This window comes from Prinia subflava, chromosome 8 (genome assembly GCF_021018805.1).
Source record: "Prinia subflava isolate CZ2003 ecotype Zambia chromosome 8, Cam_Psub_1.2, whole genome shotgun sequence".
In the NCBI taxonomy this organism is placed as follows: Eukaryota; Metazoa; Chordata; class Aves; order Passeriformes; family Cisticolidae; genus Prinia; species Prinia subflava.
The window spans coordinates 23,340,211-23,363,894 of NC_086254.1; the positions used below are offsets into that span (position 1 = coordinate 23,340,211).

At 49.3% G+C, this 23,684-nt stretch overlaps 1 protein-coding gene and 1 long non-coding RNA gene across 5 annotated transcripts in view; both read right to left on the reverse strand.

Moving 5' to 3' along the window:
* Positions 1-1,705: 1,705 nt before the first annotated feature.
* LOC134553969 (uncharacterized) lies at positions 1,706-4,657 on the reverse strand. 2 transcript variants are annotated; one of them, XR_010081176.1, is made up of 2 exons: positions 3,353-4,657; positions 1,706-3,262 (listed from the first exon to the last, which is right to left on the reverse strand). It is a non-coding gene; the product is annotated as an uncharacterized LOC134553969 (long non-coding RNA). The 2 variants fall into 2 exon arrangements; XR_010081177.1 differs by having other exon boundaries at positions 3,331-4,657.
* A 154-nt stretch (positions 4,658-4,811) lies between these two features.
* The window catches only part of ATP9A (ATPase phospholipid transporting 9A (putative)), a 46,631-nt gene continuing 27,758 nt past the window's right edge, over positions 4,812-23,684 (reverse strand). For all 3 annotated transcript variants that reach the window (XM_063404183.1, XM_063404182.1, XM_063404184.1), the window contains exons 15-28: positions 22,495-22,656; positions 19,498-19,590; positions 18,284-18,367; positions 17,069-17,239; positions 15,110-15,208; positions 14,766-14,855; positions 14,536-14,680; positions 13,072-13,136; positions 12,171-12,326; positions 11,757-11,821; positions 10,917-11,025; positions 9,598-9,655; positions 7,625-7,828; positions 4,812-6,536 (exon numbers count right to left, since the gene is read on the reverse strand). In XM_063404183.1, coding sequence (XP_063260253.1) covers positions 6,400-6,536; positions 7,625-7,828; positions 9,598-9,655; positions 10,917-11,025; positions 11,757-11,821; positions 12,171-12,326; positions 13,072-13,136; positions 14,536-14,680; positions 14,766-14,855; positions 15,110-15,208; positions 17,069-17,239; positions 18,284-18,367; positions 19,498-19,590; positions 22,495-22,656 — 1,638 coding nt within the window. In that variant the 3' untranslated portion in view covers positions 4,812-6,399. The remainder of the gene's footprint in view (positions 6,537-7,624; positions 7,829-9,597; positions 9,656-10,916; positions 11,026-11,756; positions 11,822-12,170; positions 12,327-13,071; positions 13,137-14,535; positions 14,681-14,765; positions 14,856-15,109; positions 15,209-17,068; positions 17,240-18,283; positions 18,368-19,497; positions 19,591-22,494; positions 22,657-23,684) is intronic.

The following is a 23,684-nucleotide window of genomic DNA, read 5'->3' on the forward strand; positions in this document are numbered from 1 at the left end:
CACTCAGCTTCAGCATCAGCACAGTCGTGATCTGGGTCTGCAGCTCCAGAGAACACAAGAGAATCCACTGAAACCTCTGGACTGGGGTTTATCGACACTCCCAGTGCAATCACATTTCTCATTTAAAGCCACACATCTGAACACCCTGTGGAAGAAGGAACTTTCCTGTGAGATTGACTCCCATGCCAAAGGTGCTGAGAAAGTCTAATAAAGATAGAAATACTTCTCTGCTTTCTGTGCCCTGCCTGTGGGGCCAGCCCAGACCACAGGTTCTCTCTGGCCCCGTCTCCTACCTGAGAAAGGGGAACAGGAGCAGCTCTGTCCCTCTGGTGAGGATGTCAGACAATGTTTAATGCCACAGCAATGCAGGGGAGGAGAGGCAGTGGAAGGTGTCAGGCCTGAGCCATCAGAAGGTGAGGACAGAGCAGGTCAAAGAGGTTTTCCTCTCTCCAAATGGTGCAGGGAGGCCTCTACAGCTCCTTCAGGGCCAGAGCCAGACACCCAACTCCAGCCAGCACCTATTCCTTCTCAAAAAAAAGGGAAACCAGAGACACACCAGTGTATAATACAACCCCAATCTGACAAACAAGGCCACTGGCACTCTTTGGTAAAGCCCAGGCTGAAAACTTAGCCCAGGATGTGTGATCTTCCAAAAATCTGCCAGCCCCTGCAGTGTTCAAACTTCTTGCATGACCACAGCCACATGAAGAATGAAATGAAGCCCCATGGAAATCTTTGACATTTCTATTATTATGCAATGTTTGGGTGAAAAAAAAGAATTGCTGAAATTCTCTTTCCCTTCCAGAGTGAGTTTAGAAAAACTATTTCTAGCTTTTTTTAATTACACATTTCACCATTAAAAAGAAACCGTCCATAAATTAAAGGAACCACTAAGCAGGGCTTATGTAACCCATTTAGAGTGGGAAATTGGTAACACTTGGGAACAAAGTCTGTTCCTGTGATTTCTGGAGTCTACACCATTCATTTGATGTGTGCAAACATCACAAAAAATGGTTTATTCAATATTTGCATTAACTACTTTATACCAAAAAGAAGCTAGTCATTAAAAAGGGCATCTGTGTCCTATAGAATCTAAAAGAAGCCCTTCCCTAGATGGTCAGTGATCCGAGGGATAGTTTATCACTGCTTCCAATAAACTGTCTCCCAAGTTAGAGATTTACTTTATCCAATTGCATTCTGAATTTTCTTTCTTTTTTTTAAGAGTGCTTATGGCTCCATTACATATTTAGTAGAAAACTGCTGTACTGTTTTCATACCCAGCATTACTGACGTTTCCCCTGTGGAGAATATCCAGTGTTAAATCCTGCCTCTGCCCCGTTCCTCACCCTGGGACTGCTCTCGTGCCGAGCCCCTCACTGAATCCAACGTCCAAGGGATGAGAACACTCCCAAAATAGCTGTTCCTAACGCTGTTGCATCACTGCTCTTCCCAGGGCAGGATATATCTGTGCTCCAATGAAAATTCCCTCCTCATTCCCACCAGTGGCTGCCAGCAGCAGTGACCACCCCTGATAAAACCAACGCTGGCTCTAGAGAGAATCTAACGAAGCAGCTCTGACCATTTCTTGGGTATGCATTTCCCACACACAGGTTAAAGGCCCTCAGGACAACTTCTCCATTTCCTGACAATTCCCACACATCTGGGACCGGCCCCGCCAGGACTGACCAGGTGCATCATACAGGGGTGAAGTAAAGAAGTTGCATAAAATTTATTTTTTCCACCTTGTTTTACAACATTCCCTTTTAAGTTCTTACACATCTGCGACATGTAACTCCACAGAACAATAAATAATTGGCATTCATATTTCTCTGGACTCAGGAGTATTTACAGGTTGTTCAGCTGGATGACAGGTACAAAACATCGGCATCACAGTAAATACCATTTTGACACCAGAATCCACTTCCCCATTAAAAATTAACACTGATTTTTTAAACTGTTTTAACAATTAAAAATGTTCTCAAAGGCATGTAAGTACGCAAGTTGTAGTAGGCAGTAGTAATGGACCATATTGGCAAAGCTGCGAACCACAGGATTTCATGCAAATCAAAGAGTTTAACACATGAAATAATGAAGAATAAACACAGAGCCCACCCAGTGAGGGGGCACTGGGCTGGCCCAGGCACTGGGGGATGAGCCCAAGCCCACCGAGCTGCCCGTGGCAGGGCTCACCTCCCTGGGGCACTGCACACCGGGGGCTGTGAGGAGCAGAGCTGAAGCTCTCCTGCACATAAAGCCCACGGAGCAGCTGCTGGATTCCCCTCTGGCCTGGGGCTCCCTGCCAAACCCAGCTCAGCCCCAGCTCACCCTCCCTCGGCTCCAGAGGCTGCCCCGGGTCTGGCACAGGGGGGAGCAGGGAATCAGCCCTGGTGCAGCTCCAGCACAGCGCTCACCTCGAGGGGCAGCAGGGATGCCCTGAGCACCCCCGGGCAGCTCTGAGCACCCCCAGGCAGCTCTGAGCACCCTCAGCCAGCTCTGAGCGCCCCCAGGCAGCTCTGAGCACCCCCAGGCAGCTCTGAGCGCCCCCAGCCAGCTCTGAGCACCCCCAGGCAGCTCTGAGCACCCCCAGCCAGCTCTGAGCACCCCCAGCCAGCTCTGAGCACCCCCAGGCAGCTCTGAGCACCCCCAGGCAGCTCTGAGCACCCCCAGGCAGCTCTGAGCACCCCCAGGCAGCTCTGAGCACCCTCAGCCAGCTCTGAGCACCCCCAGGCAGCTCTGAGCACCCCCAGGCAGCTCTGAGCACCCCCAGCCAGCTCTGAGCACCCCCAGGCAGCTCTGAGCGCCCCCAGCCAGCTCTGAGCGCCCCCAGCCAGCTCTGAGCACCCCCAGGCAGCTCTGAGCACCCCCAGGCAGCTCTGAGCACCCCCAGGCAGCTCTGAGCACACCCTGCACACGCTGGAGCTGCTGAGCACAGAATGTCAGGTCCCCGCTGCACCACGGGCTGGGCTAAACAAATGCTGGCACAGATGAGCAGCACAAGCTCTGAGGAGGAGAGAAACACAGAAGTAAGGGGGTGGAGAGGGCTGTGACACACCTGGAATTACTGCAGAGGTGCAGGAAGAGAACAGTGTGTGCCACGAAACCTCAGCCTGCAGCAGCTCGGCATGGGATGTTGGCAGCCAGGGGCAGCAGGAGCAGTGAGACTCACACAGGAACATCCTCATGTGGAGCCAGGGGCAGCAGGAGCAGTGAGATCACACAGGAACATCATCCCCTGGAGCCAGGGGCAGCAGGAGCAGTGAGACTCACACAGGAGCAGTGAGATCACACAGGGGCATCCCCTGGAGCCAGGGGCAGCAGGAGCAGTGAGACTCACACAGGAGCACAGTGAGACCCACACAGGAACATCCCCTGGAGCCAGGGGCAGCAGGAGCAGTGAGATCACACAGGGGCATCACCTGGAGCAGCCCCAAAGCCCACAGGTCACACATGAGCTGCTACAGCACATAACCCACACAGATAAAGGAATAGGAAGAACATTAAGGCCACAAACAAGATACTACACAGAAGAAGAAAACAATGCCTCGCTCCCCAAAAGTACAAATTATGAGCATACTAAAGGAAAAGATGAAATTTCCAGCAGAGAATCCATTTATTTTAATGTACAGTAAATAGGAACACATGTATTAAATTTTGCTTTTAAAAACATTTTTAAGTAACTTAAGAGAAATGGGCTGCAAACATAAAGTGCTAAACTTGAAAAACAGAAGTGTTCCTCTTTCCTGCTGTTTGTTAGATGGCAGTTTTAGTCTCTGACTGCTTTGAAAAAATGTAGTGTATATCCAGGCAGAAATGACTTCCTGGATTTACTGCCTTGTGCAAAACCATGAGCTGCAGAGAACATGATCCACACCCCAAAACACAGCTATAGATCACTATCAACTGCTAAATATGCTACTAAACTTATGATTCAATAAATACAAATGAAATCACAGTTCACTCCCTTTCTTGGTGGAAGCTAATAGTTTGCAAATATGGTCCACTCAGTGTAAACTGTATTGACTTGAGGAAACAGTGAATTCTACCATTTATATGTCTCCAATATTTACACACAGTAGCTTGGCACTGTTGCTGTTGCAGGACATTGAACTGCCAACACACAGGAGAGAGGGACAGGGCTGGGCAGCTCAGTCACCACCTGGGGCCAAGAGCAACTCTTGGTTCTTGTAATTAAACTAATGAAAGCAAATTAGATCGGATATTGAGAACAAATCCCTCCCTGGCAGGGTGGGCAGGCCCTGGCACAGGGTGCCCAGAGCAGCTGTGGCTGCCCTGGACCCCTGGCAGTGCCCAAGGCCAGGCTGGACATTGGGACAGTGGGAGATGTCCCTGCCATGGCAGGGGTGGCACTGGGTGGGATTTAAGGTCCCTACCAACCCAACCCATTCCATGATTCTGTGAAATTCTCTCTGGGAGCTCTAGAACAGTGGCATGGCCAAGACTATCCAGTCATGATGAAGACAGTGTTAAGGATCTTTCTAGCAAAACGGCCTTAATTCACAGGAGGCTGTGAGCCAGCTCCCAGAAGGGAGCTCAGGCTCTGCTCTGGGACAGGAGCTCAGGCTCTGCTCTGGGACAGGAGCTCAGGCTCTGCTCTGGGATCAGGAGCTCAGGCTCTGATTTGGGATCAGGAGCTCAGGCTCAGCTCTGGGATCAGGAGCTCAGGCTCTGCTCTGGGATCAGGAGCTCTGGCTCAGCTCTGAGACAGGAGCTCAGGCTCTGCTCTGGGATCAGGAGCTCGGGCTCTGATTTGGGATCAGGAGCTCTGGCTCAGCTCTGAGACAGGAGCTCAGGCTCTGCTCTGGGACAGGAGCTCAGGCTCTGATTTGGGATCAGGAGCTCGGGCTCTGATTTGGGATCAGGAGCTCGGGCTCTGATTTGGGATCAGGAGCTCAGGCTCTGATTTGGGATCAGGAGCTCGGGCTCTGATTTGGGATCAGGAGCTCGGGCTCAGCTCTGGGATCAGGAGCTCGGGCTCTGGGCTCTTTCCCTCCCATGCAGCCAAGGGCGCCAGGCAGTGCCAGCTGTGCCCGTGGTTTCTCTGGTGTGGGAAGGAGACAGCAAGCAGCTAATCCAGCACAGACTGAAGAGCCTCAGACAGGGATGGCTGACACTGAAAGCCCACCCGTGTTTGATGCATCAACTAAAAAAGGTTCCTGTAAATCTCTGTCCTTCTGCTGAGAAGCCCGAGCACGTGTTGCTCTCCTCATGATATTCTAACATGGACCAATGTTTATAATAATGACAGAACTCACTGAGTTTAATTTTTGAAAATTAAAAATGCATAAATTTGCTCTGCACACAAGCCTAATGCCTTTGTATGAATCCACTCCTGCGATTCAGGTTTGGTTTTTAGAGCCAAGCAAGTGCAAAGTTTCAAAAACTGCCTCTCTGCAGGGAGTATGTCATTAAACCATCCACCCAGGAGTGCCTCTGCTTATTTGCAGCTCACCCTCAAAGTTTCACACTAACAGGAAACAGATTTCATGGAGCTGTGAGGAGTAGCAGCTCTGTGACCTCTCCTTTCAGTCTCCAAGGATTCAAGACACGTCTGCCACATTGTCTGCAGAACAGTACGAGTCTCTTCTCACGTTGTCGACACATTTCAAGGATGATCAACTGCAAAGTTCTGTTCCAAAGAGGATTTGCTTTAGTTTAGATAATTTTCTCCTACACAAATAAATACAGAGTAAAACTGTTATGTCACCGGCTCCTTTTAACAGGAAGCACAAAAGCTAAACAAAACCGAATTCTCTCGTTTTGAGCTACCATTTCTCTGTCTTTATCAATGGCTGGATACCTCCAAAATCACTGGGGTGACCACATTTCAATGGAAGGAAAATCTCAGCCACGCTCAGATTCTCCAGTGTGTGCGGATCCGACAGGCTGGAGCCCCATTATGGAAACAACATGCCATAAATCAGGAATCAGCTGTCAGCAGTGTAGTGCATCACCTACATTAAGGGATTTCCAAGATGTACAAAGAATGTAACTACTCGAATCAAAAAGAGAAATAACAAAAAATGTAACACAACGCAAAGAACAGCGCAGACACTTTAAAAATTCACTTTAAATTGTCAAACGTAAATCCCAAGGTCAGGTAGCAGCTTCCACAGACTTTGAACCATGCAAGAGAAACCCATTGCCACTGCAGTTCCACGCATTTGACCCCAGTTAATTGAACAAAAGTGCCAAGAGCTGGATGAACTCAGAGCCTCCACCCTCCAAACACTCCCTTTTGGCGTTCGGGGCGGTTGGAAGTGTCTCACCACAGCAGCAGTGACAGAGATTGCCACGGGGTCCTGAGGCAGGGGTGGACGTGTTGAACAGCGGGGGTTTGTCCTGGGCCCTGGGCAATGTCTGTCCGTGCCAGCAGCAGCCCTAGGACGTGAGCTTCGAGTAGCTGGGGGGAGAAAACCTCCGTCTCAGGTACTTGAGGACGTAGAGGGGCAGGCAGCTCACCAGGGTGATGACAGTGACCTTCCACAGGAACGACAAGGTGGCAATGAAGTAAACATCTGTGAGAGAAACGGGCACCCAGTCAAAAACAGGGGAGGGCCTGCTGGGGAAGCAGCTCAATCCACCACTGCTTCCTTCTGCCCATGGCACGGGCTTGCAACCAGACCATCTTTAAGCTCCCCTCCAACCCAGGCCATTCTATGACTTTACAATTCTTAAAACTGCCCCCTCTCCAAGTTCAAAGCTCATATGACACCTGGCTCCCCACTCCTCTGCCCTTCTCTCCCCAGCAGATGCAGGGATGTGCTGAGCAGTGGGGTGTGAGGAGCTCTCACAGGGAGCTGCCCTCCAAACCCCGCCTGAAACACGGATATCCCCTGGCACTGCCAAGCACTGCGTGTGCCCGCCCTGGCTGAGCCCAGCACACACAGCTCTTGACCCAAAACACCTCAGAGTCCTTACAAAAAGGGTTAAAGCATCGTTTAAAATGGAACAAAACTCCAAATGCAAGAGACAGATCCAGCCGGGGGGGAAGTTGTCCCTGCTGTCTTCAGTTAGGAAAGAGTTTTATGGAAGAAGCAGTGACATCTTGTGGTTCCTGAATGAACACTGGAACAAGCCCATGGGCCTGATATTTACAACTCAGCTGGGGGAATCTGGAACTCCTCACCCTTTTTTCTCCAGCCAGGGAATAGGGTTAGCTCTGCTTCAGGCAACTACACCACCACCACCATCCAAACCCGTCAGAGAATGGTCCCAATGAACAGATAAAGCAAGGTAAGTTTTAGGAGGCAGCTCCTTCACCCAGTTTAAAAGACCAAATCTTTGAATTCAGCAGCAGAGACTTCCATCTTCCATCTCAAATTCCCATATGGAAATAAAGGTCACCGTTACATGAGACATCTGACACGTGCTGGAGCTCAGAGAATGGATGAGGCTCCCTGGGCAGCGCACTCTGCTGAACACCTTTACCTTTTCTACCCTTCTGCTGTGGGAAGAAACCATAAAAACCTTCCCAGTGCCTTCAAATCACACAGAGCTTACTGTGGTACCACTGTCACTGCGCCTCCACCAAGAGCCCCCTGCTCAGCTCAGTCCTGCTGCCACCCAGGCCATGAACTGACTGGGGGACAGCACTGAAGCTCACCAATAAACTCGTGCAAGAAGACCAGGGAAGCGATGTAGCAGGAGAGGCTGAGCAGCTCGGCCACGATCATGAGCCAGTGCCACGTCTGGATCGTCAGGGCCACCATCAGCAGCTCGGTGAGAATCAGGGAGGTGAAGGAAATGGCCACAATGTGCACAAACTCGGATTCAAAGAGGAGGAGAGCTCCGTACATGATGATGCTACCTGCAAGGGAATGGAAACATTTCAGTCAAACACCAGGCTCAGCTCTGAAACCCACAGTTAGGTCTTGGAAAGGCTGAAACAATCCTGTCTTGAGGCTGTTTTTCATGAAACCTGATGAATGTAACGACAACGAATCAGTTACTATTTAGGAGACAGAACTGATGAGAAGACAGGGAAAAGTTACAGCAGAGGTACCCAAAGTTTTCTGACAGTCTATCATATTCATAGACACATGGAGATAGGAAATTAATACATGCTGTTTTGGCAACTGGAGATCTCTAACATCATGAAACTCTATCCTCCCACAAAAGCACTTGGTCATTGCTCAGAAGCTAGAAAATATCAAATTCTTCTATGTCCTACTGCACTGCCTCGGTGCCAAGAGGCAGCAAAGCGTTGAAAAGCTCAGTGGATGCAAGTGAGCCTCAATTTGCACTGCCTGGGCTGAGATCTCTCCCCTTTACACCTCCCCGGGAGAATCCCATTAAAGCCCTGCTAACGAGGCATTGTTTGTGCTCCTCTCCCGGCTGGCCAGGGCTGCTCGGGCCACCTGCACAAATAACTCATGTGAGCTCATGAGTAATCCACACCAACATCCATCACTGCGGAAGGGAAAACCTGCAGGGAGCCGAGCTCCAGCCACAGAGTTCAGACCCAGCTCTGAACTTTCCAAACCTTGGGGCTGCTCAGGTTTTGGTCGGGCTCATCTCTGAGCAACTGGCCCCGCTGTTTGGCCGCTGTTTGCTGGTTATGGTGAAGTCACTTTAACCAAACGCTGTAACCAGAGAGCGCTCTGGGCTCAGGGAGGAATGTTCCCCCTGCATCACCCCTGGCTGCAGCCCTCCTCCTCCTGCAGTGTCCTCTCAGTGCCTGGGCTTTGCCATTGTCACTCAGCATCCCTTGATCCCTGTTGTAGGGCTCCTGTGAAAGATTTCACACTCCTAGATTCACCCCCTGCTTAGGATGGCAACATTAATTAAATTCGTTAGAATTACCTGCTTATTGTGACCCTTTATTCTGAGTCCTGTTGATAAAGAGTTTTGGAAAACCAGGAATTTTGCCACTTCAGCTTTTAGCTCCACATTATTGACCTGTTTTCTACAATCCCCTGATTAATACTTCTAGAGAGTATTTGAGTTTGAGTGTACTTGATTAAAAAAAAAATACAAAATCAAGAGAAAAGACCTTCTTAGATATATACCCAAATTACTACATTCACTGTTGAAATTGCATTGTAATTAAGGGCATTTACTTAATTGCTTTAGCAGCCTAATTAGAGTGTATGAGATATAATCAAGAATGTGAGCTCGACTCTGACCCTGAATTACAGATCCTGTGAAGCAACCAGAACTATTGTCACTTCTGGATGAAATACAGGCTACAGATGCTGCATTTTCCCTGTCAAAAAACCTGCAAAATCCACAGAATGCAGAACTTTTCCCAAAAGAAGGGGCAAGTCAAGAGCTCTGCTTACAGATGGGGCAGCTACAGCACTGCAAGGAACTTGCACAGAATTACAGTGGATGGCTCTGATGGAAGAGGCACAATAGTTTGAATTCTACAGGGTTGACCAATTACTGTCAATATTTGAGTTTAGATGATTTTTTCCATTGGTAATGCTACTGACATTAAAAAAAAAATCAATTCATCACCACGAAGGTACTTTGGGAAATTCACTTCATGCCTAACTTAACTTCCTGCAATACCAAAACCTAGATAGTCACACACACTACAACATGTAAAGGCACAAGCAGAAGTTGATTTCTTACCTTGATAAATGCTTATCAAGACCCAGATTAAAAACGTTTTGTATGACAACGGTCGTCCCTGGGTGGGGGAAAAAAAAGACAAAGCTCCACTGGGGTTTTATTCTATGAAAATTCACTTACTGATCAACTTAGAAATTAATAAGACAATTGGAAGATGATTTGGAAAAAAACTAAATAAAACAAACCAAGCAGCCCTGTGGTAGTGCTCCTTTATTCTTATTTTTCTGGGTACATGAAGAGGCTGTGGAAGCTCAGGGCTCCCCAGCACAACCTGGCCCTCACTGCACACACAATTAATTCAGTGCAAAGGTGCCTCAGGAGTTTAGTCACTGGACTGAGAAATATAAGATGTGTGTACACACACTGATGTGAATACATTAATATTGTATTTCTAGACACACACAAATCACCCTCCTATTGAAGGCAGATAGATTTAAAAAAACCCTCTCCAGCCAACACAGCCAACCCAGCACAAAACCTCCTATGTTTAGACCAGGCCTAAGGATGCTTGAAGAATTAGTGGTTTATGACATAAGAGACAACATCCAAGTGAAACCAGATGGAGACTTATTGAGGCTCTGGAAAAACAGGCTGTGCTTCTCAGAGTATCTGTTTAACAGGAATCCTTGAGGGAAAGGAGCTGGGGAAGACTCAGTCCACCCTTTCCTTCAACTAAGGAAGATGTTCCCAGGGAATAAAACTGCAAACCCCAGTTATTCAAAACATTTTCCAGGCAGGAAGAAAAAAAATTAAGAAGGAACCTAAGACAAGATTTACCTTCCTGATATTTCTATAAAATAAACATAAAATAAAGTTTTCTTTGTCTAAGGAGAAGGGCCTGACTTAGACGCTAAAGCTACAAAAATGGCACAGAGAGAAAACCTTTAGATCATGCTCCGGTCAAATTTCTACTGGAGAAACTCTGGGATAACCTCCTGCCTCCATCAAATGAGCATATCCCTTCCCCTCTTCCCTTTTCTGGCTCCAGGACAGTGCCAAATCCCCAAAAATGTCTCTTTTCCCTTTATTATGGAACAAATTGGTAATAGTAAATCCCTAGAATTTCCCACAGAATGGAACTTCTACTTGCCCAGCCGTTTTTAATAAATTGCATTTCATGCAGCATTCAATAAGCAACTGCCAGGAATTCTGGTTCTATCTGTTGATTCAGGTTTGAATTTTTAACAGAATTTTGCCTGGAAATGCCTGATAAGGTTCTGGATCTCCTGGCAGTAGATTGGACTTTACACATTTGGAGTTTCAAGTCAAGATGAGGATCTTGCCCTAAAGCAAAACACACAAACGAGAGCCTCCCGCACCTTGAGAAGATCTTTGTAGAGCTCTGGGTACAACATTGCAACTTCAGATTTCACATCCTTGTCCAGGACAAGAGAAAACACAGGAAACATGGTGTAAATCGTGGAGTACCTGGGAAGAAGGCAGGAGACCAGGAAATTACCTCAGGTGGAGATAAGCAAACAAGTGCTGGGCTCCAGAAAGGAAATGCAATATTATTTAAGTGCCTAATAATGTACAGGTTATAAAAACTGGCAAATGGAGCACACCAGAGTTTTTCAGGTAGGAAAAAACCATCAGGATTGGCTTTTTGAGTGAGTTTTGGCCAGGAACACTCATGCACAGGTGACTGGTTCAAATTGCAGTGGGTTATTAATGGAGCCAAGGACTGGCCTGTGCCCAGCCCAGAGTCTGCTCTCAGCTCAGGGCTGATTCTGTTTGCATCAGAAGGCAATGGAGATGAATCTGCTGTTTTTTTTAAATTAAGTACTCAAAAGTATAAAAAGTCATACTGGGCTCTCAGTTGCAATGCCCTGTTTTAGGCAGTTTCTGGACAGGAATTAAGGTTGGGTTGTCCCTCCCTGTGGCGCTGCCTCTCACTGCTGTGCAGACACCAGCACAGAACTCCCCCTCTGCTTTTCACTGGCACCAAAGGAACCTCCTGGAGGATGGGCTGCTCCACAAAGGTGACAAAGCATCCTGCTGGAGGGCTTCTGGAAGTGTCTGCACCGGCAGGGGACAAGCTCACATCCTGGAGCGGGGCTGGCAGCAGAGGGGAGATGTGCATGGCTTGCATTTCAATCAGCCCAAAGTGTTCACTGTGCAGAGATTTTCCTCACTGCCAGCAAAAAGTGAACTCTTACCCAATGATGAGGAAGCCTTGGTAGAGAGGAACCGAAGCAAAGTAAAATACTGATGAGAAAACAGCCTAGAAAAGAAATGAGCTTTTTAAGCACTGAGGTACTGCAGTAAAAGTAGCAGCTTAAAAATACACTCTGCTCAAACTGGAACATTCTTGCAGTGGGTTCTCCAGTTCCTGAAATGAAGACAGACTAATGGAATATCAACCCTTTTTAGTCCTTTGGAGCAGTTGCTGGTATTTCTACAATACCAGGAATTTTCTCATCTGTTTTCATATCAAAGTAACAACCTCAAGTCCTAACCCATGAAAATTTTGAAGAGAAGAAATAGCAGCATTCCAAATGAGCCACAGGACCTTTCCTTCAGGGTTTGGCTTCTCCCTGTCTCTCTGGAAGCCCCCTCCTGGCAGCATTTACCTGCATGGTGCTGATGCAGAGGCTCCTGTGGATCACAAACTGGCTGAGGGCTGCAGACCTCTTGTAGCTGTTCCTTCCGTGGACCATGAGCAAACGACCCAGGTGCTTGAACTGAGTGATGGAGAAATCAGCTGCCAGCGATGCCTGCTTCCCCTCCTGGGAACAAGAGCAAGGACAGGCACAGTGAGGTCATGCCAGACTGGAAACAAAGAATATCGTGTTATATGGAGCTACCACTGACAGAATTTCCAGGAATATTTGCAGTATGTTAGGTGAGGGAGAGCATTGCCTCAGCACTTCTCCTTCCACTGTGGGTTTTAAGCAAAGAGCAAAAATATGAGGAGAATTCCCATTTGAACCTTGGCCTCCAATTCTAAACAACCTCTGGGTTCTGGTTCACAACACGCACGTTAACGTGACACTCCTATCGAGTCAGTGCTGAGCACAAATTCCCAGTCTCAAAAGTTCACACAATTTTGGCTCCCTGCAAGCAGAGTCTGTCTGCTGCTGCCAATCCAGTCCTGCAGCTCCACACAGCTCCAGGTGCAGGAATCAGAGCTCTAACCCAGAGTTTGTTTTGCAAACTAACATGAACAGTTTTTGACTGTGCATGCAGGGTGTATCTTATCAGTGTAATTGTAACTCCAGCACTTGGAGCATCAAAAACCTCCACAACTAACCATGAGAGTACAAATTCAGGGGTTCTGCCAAATAAGGAATTTGAACTCCCTTTAACAGTAGTCTCCTTTATAGCCAAACTGTTTCCCATGACAGGGCTACTGGTGTGATGATGATTCTTGTGGGAGCTTGTTCCCTTTCTTGCACAAATATCTGAGGATTCATTTGAGAGTTGCTTGAAAACTGGCCACAGAAATTCTCGTTAAACATGAGGTAATCTCACCTTTCCTTCAACTCCAACACCACAGTCAGCCTCCTGAATCATGCTAACATCATTCCCTCCATCACCTGCAGGGCAGAGCACAAACAAAACCGGGAGTTAAGCAACAAGGGCAACCTGCAACCCCGCCAAAGTCATCTGCACCACACTGGAATATTGTAAGAAACACTTAGAGCAACCAACAAAAGCAAGACTTTAACCAGAAAAAATGAATTTAAATTGTCAAGATTTGTTTTAATAGACCCCCAGGTCAGTGATTGATGTATCTCATCGTAGGTGGTACCATTATATCTACAGTGCTGAAACAAAGCTGACAGATTAACAGTGGCACTTCACCTGATCACCTGACACCTATGGTAAACGTAAAATAAAGTTCAAGCTCTCTGTTTTGCTCAGAAGCCACCTGAAATGGTGATGAGGAGTTTGGCATTGAATTTCCACGTGCAAAACTTCAATCACCTTCTCTGTCACCCCATAAAAGCCCCGTTCCCTAAATCACCACTTCCAGGTGGCACGAGATGAGGTGACACTGCTCACCCAGCCAGGAGGACCTGCAGGTGTCACTGCCATGGTCAGAGCTGACTGTTCACCCAACAGGACCTGCAGGTGCCACTGCCATGGTCAGAGCTGACTGTTCACCCAACAGGACCTGCAGGTGCCCCTCCCCATGGTCAGAACTGATCATTCACACCTGACAGGACCTGCAGGTGCCACTGGCCATGGTCAGAGCTGACTGTTCACACCTAACAGGACCTGCACGTGCCATTGCCCATGGTCAGTGCTGACTGTTCACACCCAACAGGACCTGCAGGTGCCACTGCCATGGTCAGAGCTGATTGTTCACACCCAACAGGACCTGCAGGTGCCACTGCCCATAGTCAGTGCTGACTGTTCACACCCAACAGGACCTGCAGGTGTCACTGCCATGGTCAGAGCTGATTGTTCACACCCAACAGGACCTGCAGGTGCCACTGCCATGGTCAGAGCTGCCTGTTCACACCCAACAGGACCTGCAGGTGCCACTGCCATGGTCAGAACTGATCATTCACACCTGACAGGACCTGCAGGTGTCACTGCCATGGTCAGAGCTGACCATTCACACCTGACAGGACCTGCAGGTGTCACTGCCATGGTCAGAGCTGATCATTCACACCTGACAGGACCTGCAGGTGTCACTGCCATGGTCAGAGCTGCCTGTTCACACCCAACAGGACCTGCAGGTGCCCCTCCCCATGGTCAGAGCTGACTGTTCACACCCAACAGGACCTGCAGGTGCCATTGCCCATGGTCAGAGCTGACCGTTCACACCCAACAGGACCTGCAGGTGCCACTGCCATGGTCAGTGCTGATTGTTCACACCCAACAGGACCTGCAGGTGCCACTGCCATGGTCAGTGCTGATTGTTCACACCCAACAGGACCTGCAGGTGCCCCTCCCCGTGGCCAGGGCTCCCAGGTGCTCACTCACCCACGGCACAGGTGAGCTTGCCCGTCCTCTCCTGCAGCAGCCGCACGATCTGCGCCTTCTGCGTGGGCGCGCAGCGGCAGCACACCACGGCGGGGCACTGGCACGCCAGCTCCATGAACTCGTACTCGTAGTACTTGAGGCACACCTGGGGCACACGCAGCACACACCTGGGTCACACCTGCCCCGTGGGCACGGCGTTTCCCCAGCGCAGGCTTTGGGGCAGGCCCTACCTCCAGCGAGTCCCCCGAGATGACCAGCGCGCAGTCGTGCTTGCGGCGGAAGGCGTTCAGCTCCAGGTGGGCTTCTCCTCGGTTTGTCACCTGGGGGAGGAAGGAACTGAGCGAGGTGTGCCTCACTGGGGTGGGAAAACAGCAAAGAACCCCAGAGGGAACTAAAGTGACACCGCCAGGACAGGCAGCACGCTGAGTGAGGGCACGCAGTCACAGAAACAAAAACTCGGGTCGAGTTTTAGAAAGCTGGGTGGCAGGAATAAAAACACCCTGCTGGAAAGCAGTTGTGATCTCACACCCCTCCTGTCCCAGGGCCTGGGAGAGGCTCTGGGGGTGTTACTCACGAGTCTGAATATGTGGATGTCCTGTGTCCGTGTCACCAGATGGGCGTTCTTGGCTGTACACGTGGCTGTCTCCAGCTTATCCCCTGTCAGCATCCACACCTAAATCCAAACGTTTCATCTGTTAAATAAAGCCCAACAGCCACGTCTGCAGGACCTCTGCAAGTGCCACCTGCCCCCTCAGCCTCATAAAAGGACTGTTAACACACACATACAAATTATTCTTCTAAAAACCCCTCTTTTAAAATGCAAGAAAATTCTCATACATGAAAGAAAGCAAAGCTCTTAAAGAAGCTGAGACACAAAGGAAGTTACAAACTCTGTCTAACATTTTTCCCACCTGCAGTATTTCAAGATTCTGCTGATAAAACCCACAAAATGCAAGCTAAAAAATGTGTATTTGTGTGTTAATGTGTCCCTCCCCGGCCATTTCTCAACCGGGCCCTGCTGCAGAAAGATCCCTCCTGGCCCAGCCTGAAATGTGGATGATGCAACTGGGGTTAGCTCAGTGCTGATGTGTACGTCTGGAACACTCTAACTTGGTTGAGGGATTTTTTTTTTTAGATTTTTTTTTTTTTAAATCTACACTGCTCCTTTTATTTGTGCTGGTGAGGGGAGGGAGGTAGAAAGCAATGTCAGCAGCAGTGGCTGGGAATTCTTTCTCCAGTGTAAATATATCACTGTGAGCTTGGTTTTTTCCATTGGTGTTTTTATTCTTTCAAGACACTGCCCAAGAATATTTAATGAGAAATCTAAAAACCTTAAGAAAATTCCAAAACATCAACAAAAAAACCCCTACACAAAGATTTGTTTATTTGTTTAATAATCTGAGGTTGGAAAGAGATTTGATCTTAACAAGATGGTCCCTGTCATGAACTGCAAGACCCCCCCTAACTCTGGATTTACTCCTCACATGCAGTGCCCTGATGAACACTGCAGTGCTCAGCACATCCCACAGCCCACACCAGCTCCAGCCAAGGCGAGCAGAAAGGGAAGAAGGAAAACCCTTGGGAGATCTGGGCCAGGACTACAACATCACCGAGGAACTCTGACTCCCCTGGTCTCGTGTTGTAATTTTGATTTTAGGGGGAGCTTCTGGGGAACCCTCTCCGGGCACCAACCCGAAAATCTAAAATACAGCAGTCTCGCTTCTCTGCTGAACCTGTTTACAGGGATGTAAACAACAAAGAGCAAGAAAAAGGAAAAGAAAAAAAAAACATTTCTGGAAGCTCATCCCAAGCACTGAATTCCTCTTCCTACCTCAGCCCCAAACACACAGCCCTGGCTGGCATTCACAGCACAGCTTCACACTTTGCTCACTTTGCAACTTAAAGCAGACAAACCACAACCAGGACCTTTCACCTACTTTTCTTACCCAAATCTGAGCGTTTAATCCACTTTTTCCCCCTTTGCAAAGCTGACAAAGTTTTCAGAGAGAGAACCTACGCAGGCAGCACAGCAGCTCCCTCACTGCTGAGCACAGCCCGGGCTGTAGGTGTGGAGTCAGAGACGCTGGAGCCCAGAAAGCTGCAAAAAACTCCAGCCCCTGATTCCCTTGGCTCAGACTCCCCTCTAGTGGCTACTGAAATCGTGGATATCCTCAGCTCCCAGTCCTGCTCGGGGGCTCATGCACCACAAACCAAACACAGCCACACCTGCCTCGTTTTGTGCAGCTCCCTAAAGAAGAATTGCCCCAAAGTCTCCTGCTGGACCCCTCCTCGTGCCCACACAATTCCTTCCTCTGCAGGAGGAGCCAAAGGGTTTTATCCCCATGTGAGGGGATGAAAAGCACAAGAGGTGCCACACTGAAGTGTTCACATTCACTCCTTGCAGCCCGCTCTGATCCCAAAGTGACGTCTCAAACCCTCAGAGGGGTCCCAGCTCTGCCCTCCCTGCCCGTGGGACAGTGGCACAAACTCAGGGGCTCTCAGAGCTCCTGCAGCAGCCCTGGCTCAGGCACACCTTGATGCCAGCGTTCCTCAGCGTCTCCAGCGTGGGCCTGACGTCGGCCTGCAGCTGATCCTCCACCCCGGTGAGGCACAGCAGCTCCATCTCCATCTCCAGGCTCTCGATCACCGTGGCCACCTTGAGCGAGCGGTCGTGAACGCTCAGCTTGGCCTGGACATAGCGAGCCTGGGGACACACAGGGCATGGTCACAGCCTGTCCTTGGGGACACACAGGGCATGGTCACAGCCTGTCCTTGGGGACACAGGGCATGGTCACAGCCTGTCCTTGGGGACACAGGGCACGGTCACAGCCTGTCCTTGGGGACACACAGGGCATGGTCACAGCCTGTCCTTGGGGACACACAGGGCATGGTCACAGCCTGTCCTTGGGGACACAGGGCACGGTCACAGCCTGTCCTTGGGGACACACAGCACGGTCACAGCCTGTCCTTGGGGACACACAGGGCATGGTCACAGCCTGTCCTTGGGGACACAGGGCACGGTCACAGCCTGTCCTTGGGGACACACAGCACCGTCAGACTGCCTCTGGGGACACAGAATGGTCACAGCCTGTCCTTGGGGACACACAGGGCATGGTCACAGCCTGTCCTTGGGGACACACAGCACGGTCAGCCTCTCCTTGGGGACACAGGGCACGGTCACAGCTTGTCCTTGGGGACACACAGCATGGTCACAGCCTTTCCTTGGGGACACACAGCATGGTCAGCCTGTCCTTGGGGACACACAGCACGGTCAGCCTCTCCTTGGGGACACACAGCATGGTCAGCCTGTCCTTGGGGACACACAGCACGGTCAGCCTCTCCTTGGGGACACACAGCACAGTCACAGCCTGCCTCTGGGGACACACAGCAGTCCCAGCACACATCCCTGCACTAATGAACAGTTCCCATCCTGCCTGGACAAGCCAGGCCGTGCCCTGGGCAGAGACCAAACCCCACACGTGAGCCCGAGCTGCCAGGGAGCTGCCTGGTTTATATTCTGGTTATTCAGGATTCAGGAGCTGCTTGGGGGGGGTCTTCACTGGGATAAACACTTCACACCTATCACTTGAAAAGCAACTTTGGTGAAAAGAATATCAAGGACATTTTAGAACAATTCCAGCAGAGAGCTGGGAGGTGAGAGGCAGCATTATCACAAGAGTTTTGTGAGCATCACTTCAGTGATTGTTAATTTAAAAACAAAGGGAAAAAAAAACAAATAAAAACTTACTTCAAAGTCTTGATACTGCTCTTCTGTCAGAGACTTCTTGGCCACGACAAGAACCCTCAGGCCTTCCCGAGCCATGTTACCACACTGCAAAGAAGGATGACATTGTAAGCCATGAAGTGCAGCTCCACTGAAATGATTTATGCACAGCAGTGTGGAGATGGCAGGCTAAGATAGCAGGCTAAGAAAATAACCACCCCATTTGAGCAACTCCTGTAGACCAGAGGCTACAACATCTGATAAAGTGCATGATAAACTCGAGAGGAAAGAGGGGATCTGCAATGGTTTGTGAGCTAGCCCCGTGATTAGGAAGAAAAATGTCCTCTCTGCTACACCAGGGTGACAAAAACAACCCCACTGATTAAATTGTCTCTGTCTCTAAGTAAAAGGACACAAGCCTGTGATTTGTAGACTTCACATCTTGGGCAACCAACTCTCTAAAATAAGACCAAGTTATTATTATTTCTCTGAGCAGCGGAGAATCAGTAACTGGAGCTACTGCTGAGGATTCCCCACCCCTGGAAGTGTCCAGGGCCAGGCTGGACAGGGCTTGGAGCACCCTGGGATGGTGGAAGGTGGTGACAGGGGTGGACTGGGATGAGATTGAAGGTCCCTCCCAACCCAACCATTCTGGGATTCCATGAACTCAGTGCCACCATTACTGCTAACCTGACAAACACACCCCAGTACGAAGCTGCCAAATGTAAACGGAAATTACACCCTCCAGATCCAAACACAGACTCAAGCCCAGGACAGATCTGATGAGTGTCAATCAGTTTTGAGCAAAACCCATCTTATTGGGGACTCACTGTACATTAAATATGCTGAGCTCCCCACTGACAGCCCTGCTCCTGTGGATATAACTTGGCTGAGCACTAATCCAATGAATTGCCAGGACCAGTGACCCTGGGGTTTGCAGATGTCACAGCAGTCGGGTGCCCCTGCTGCAGTGCCCAGCTTGGCCAGGCACTGCCCTGGAGCAGGGCTGCAGGGCAGCATTGCAGCGCAGCATTGCAGCAGGGCAGCATTGCAGGGCAGCATTGCAGGGCAGCATTGCAGCAGGGCAGCATTGCAGGGTTGCAGGGCTGCAAGGTTGCAGGGCTGCAGGGCAGCATTGCAGGGCAGCATTGCAGCAGGGCTGCAGGGTTGCAGGGCTTGCAGGGCTGCAGGGCAGCATTGCAGCAGGGTTGCAGGGCTGCAGGGCTCCCCTCCCGTACCTCCTCCTCCAGCCAGTCGTTGTACTGCACGATGCCAGCCATCACCACGTCTGCCCCCTTCATGTAGAACGTGATCTCTCCCGTGGATTCATCCTGCAGAGACAGTGCAGCAGCGTGAGCTGGGGCAGCAGAGCAGCGGGTGAGGAGCTCTCTGCAGGGCAGGGACAGCACTGTCTGCTCTGGGGCAGGTGAGGGGCCACCAGCTCAGCTCCTGGGCTGGGGCCACAGGGAGATGCCTACTCAATTGCAGCTCAGCTCCTCGCAGCAGGAATTAAAGCTTTAGAGCAGCAGGATCAGCTTTTTAATCAGCAGGCAGACCCCTCCCAGCCCTGACTGCCTGTGCCTCCAGAATAACCTCCAGCCCTCACCTTGGAACCGGACTCCCTGCTTACCTGAACCAACAGAACAGACGCACAAAGCTCAGCAGAGTAAAAACCACTCTGATTTACCTGCTCTGCTACACCGCATGCAATAAGCATAACTAATTCTGTGGTGCCACAGAAAGCTCAGATTGCTGCTTCCTAATCTGATACAAGGAGTTTACAGGCTGCAGGCAAAGCGTATTTACATTACCACAAATTAAAAAGTCCCTTCCGAGCAGGCAGAGAGGTAAGGAGGCCACAGCTCTGAGTATTACAAGCTAATGGAAACCCTGGCAATTCCCTCAAAGGAGGCAAAACAATGAGTAAGGAACAAACTGCTCTGTAAACCGAGACAGCCACCAGGGATAGGAGGAAAACAAACTTAAAATGCAAAAGCAAAAAGGCCAGGAAGGTCTGAAATAAACAGCTGTGAATGAAGTGGCAAAAGCACTTCAGGAATAAGAGAAAGAAAAGCAATGTGAACACTTCTTCATTCTCTCACTTAGTATTTGGATCAGTCTGTTAGTGAAATTAGTGGTGGGGGTTCTCACACATGAATAAAAGCCCCAGCCCTGTGGCACTGGGAAAACAGAGTTTGAACCCATAGCACCAAAAAAAAAAAAAAAAATTGGCAAAATGTAGCTCCTGATGTGGACACTAAAACTGCAAAGATAAGAAGTGTCTTTGCTGAGGAAATTAAGAAGTAGCCAAGGATCATGAAGTTCCTTTGCTGAATATTTCTGCCAAGCTCACAGAGGTATTCACAAGGAAGATGCTCACAATTAAGCCCAAGTGTGGTTTTCAATGTGCTGGAACATCCAGCCCCCACACAGTGACACACAGCCCACGTCCCCAGAGGAAAACGGGTGTCACTCCTCCAAAACAACCAGAGTCTGCTTAAGTAAAACACACCACTTCTGGCAGTAGCCAAAGGTAAAGGTTTATCTATGAAATTATTTGATTAAAGAGTGTCTAACAACAATCTCTGTAGGAAACTGAATAAAGACTGCACTTCCCGTGCTGCAGAGCTGGCTTAAGATAGTTTAGATTTTTTGTCCAATATAAATACTGTATCAGCTATCTCCTTGCATTAGTCATTTCCTCTGCCCGAGTTCAGGGGGAGGTTAGTGCGTTCTCAGCTCATGGCAAGATCACTCTATAAATCTGCACACAGATTTGCCAGTTACATTGTTTTGGGGAAGCATCTTTTTCCACCATGGTCTGCCTCTGGCCACGGTTCAAAGGCTCCTTTCAATTCCAGATATGACAATAGCACTATCTCTGCTCCACAACAAAGACCATTCCACATGGCTAAGGGGAAAAAAAACGCAAAGAAAACGAAGAATGGAAAATATTGTGGTCAAACAAACAGGCCTTCTTCAAAGAGGAAGATAAGTCAGGGCACAGCATGGTGAGGAGGCTGCTTGGGTAGAGCAGGATTTCTTAGAACTGAAATAATCAGGTACAGAAACGACAGCTGAGTGCAGGGAAACGGTGAACACCCTTCAGGTTGTGGATCAAACCAAATGCAGTGCCTACACATACACACATATACATTTAATTAAAGCAAATTTTACTTGACAATTACCTATTTATAAACACTTTTTTTTTTTAATGGAAATTTAAACCCTGCTTGAAGATATTATTTTGGAGTATACAGAAACATGGCAGAGTAAGACCCAGGCAGTCAGTGTCTGCTACTCGACCCTAATTCTGCACAGGGCACACACGGAGCTGATTTCAGTGGCTTAGAGCAGCTGAACGGCTGTAAAATAAAAACAATTCACAGACAGTGACCAATGCTGCTTTAGAGGTATTTACAGTCAGGATCTAGGCCTGATGTTGCTCCCACTCACCACAAGTGGGAGTTTTGCCTAAAACACAAATGGCAAAATCTAAACAGAGAAATACAAACTGGAAACCTTTTTATTCCTAGAGGGGGAGAAGATAAATAATCAGTAATTTAAAAATTAAAAAAAATCTAATCAAAAAAGAAAAAGGAGCACTGTTACATTCGTGATAAGAAAATTTCAGGGCATTCACTTCTGTTGAGCATAAAACACAATTTAATGAAGCTCACCCTGGCTTTGGTGGTCTGTCCACCTCTTATATCTTTGATAAAATAGCATTTCATCAAGAGCTTGCACTTGCAATAAAAGCAATGGGGAGGGAGGTTCTTTACTCCTCCCTCTTCTACTGATAATATTTTTATTCTGTGTCATGAAAAGATTGCCCAGAGTCTCCACACAATTTTCATTATAGAAGTAATTAATCTGAAGAATTTCCACTTGCTGTGCTGAGCTGGATGCACAGGGCACTGGTTGCAGGTATCCCCTGCAGCACACAGGGTACCTGTGGGACAGGTGTACATTCAGTGCACTCTGTGGGTCTCTGGGTGGATCTCTGAACTCCAGATCTGACACAGGGATTGCTCGGTACCAGCTCAGCCTCTCAGCTCACTCCCCTGCCACCCCTGCTCACACCCCAAAGGCTTCCCAGGGTTTCACCTGCTGGACTGCCCAGGGAGGGACCGCCCTGCCGTGCTCTGGGTGACACCTGTGGGCAGGGCCCGGCCCAGGTGAGCCCTCCTGGCTGCCCAGGTGTGGCTGTGCCCCCGCCCCGCCCGCGCCCTCACCCGCACGATGATGCCCATGCGCTTGCTCTCGTAGGTGAAGGGGAAGATCTGCAGGATGGTGAAGGTGAGGATGTGCCCCCCGGGGCTCCTCAGCTGCACCGAGGACTGGTCTCTGCCCACCAGGGTCAAACCCACGCTCTCTGTCCACTGCACCAGGGCCACCTGCGGGGAGGAGGACACGGTGAGGGCTCCTGCCACACCTCGCGAGGGGAGGGATGGCAGAGAATGCATCAGTCATTAATTCATCAGTCATTAATTCATCAGTCATTAATGGTGCTGTCAAACACATCCATTCATACACACAGGTGCTCCTCCATGGCTCTTCCCAGCTGGTTTTTTCCCAATTCAGACCCTCCCTTGCCAGTATCTGCAGGCTTCAGGCAGCCCAGCTCGTGTCTGACCCAGCTGTGGCACTGTCCTTGTGTCACCTCCCTGCTCTGACTGCCACGTCCCACTGGTCACCAGGAATTTCCCCATGGAAAGGGGGCTCAGGAATGGGAACTGCCCAGGGAGGTTTGGAGTGCCCATCCAAGGAATTCCTGGAGGTGGCACTCGGTGCTCTGGGCTGGGCACAGGGTGGGCACTGGGCACAGCTGGGACTCCATGGGCTGGAGGGCTTTTCCAATCTAAATGATTCCATGATTTCATTCCAAAGGACAACCCCCAGCACGGGGCAGGCACTGGAATCCTCCACCCAGCCCTGGGGTGCCCAAACCTCCTTGGGCACATCAGGGAAACCCCTCTGCCAACACCTAATTTTGGAAAGAGCGATCTCCAGCTTGCTGTCTATGAAATTAAGAACTCAAAACTACACATTCACCCTGGAATTACAAATTCAAAGCCAGAAACACTAATGCAGCACATTAAAAATTCATACTGAAACAACCCAAACAAAATGAGCTCTGTGTTATTCTCTGTGTGTTCAGTAGTAACAGCTCATCAACAAATTTGAACAATTTTGCAGTGATCAGCAAGACAGCTCAATGCTGGCTCAGTCACTTCTTAGCAGAGAACCCTTCTCCCTAAACATTAAAAAACAAACAAACAAAAAATAAACAACCCCCAAAAAACCCAAACAAGCCCCAGGTTGTTGCAGGTTTAACTGAACTGAGGTGGGCTCATTTTGATTGCAGCCTCTATTTCAGGACCTACAAAACTGAGTTCTCTACAAGCTTTCACTCAATTGCAAC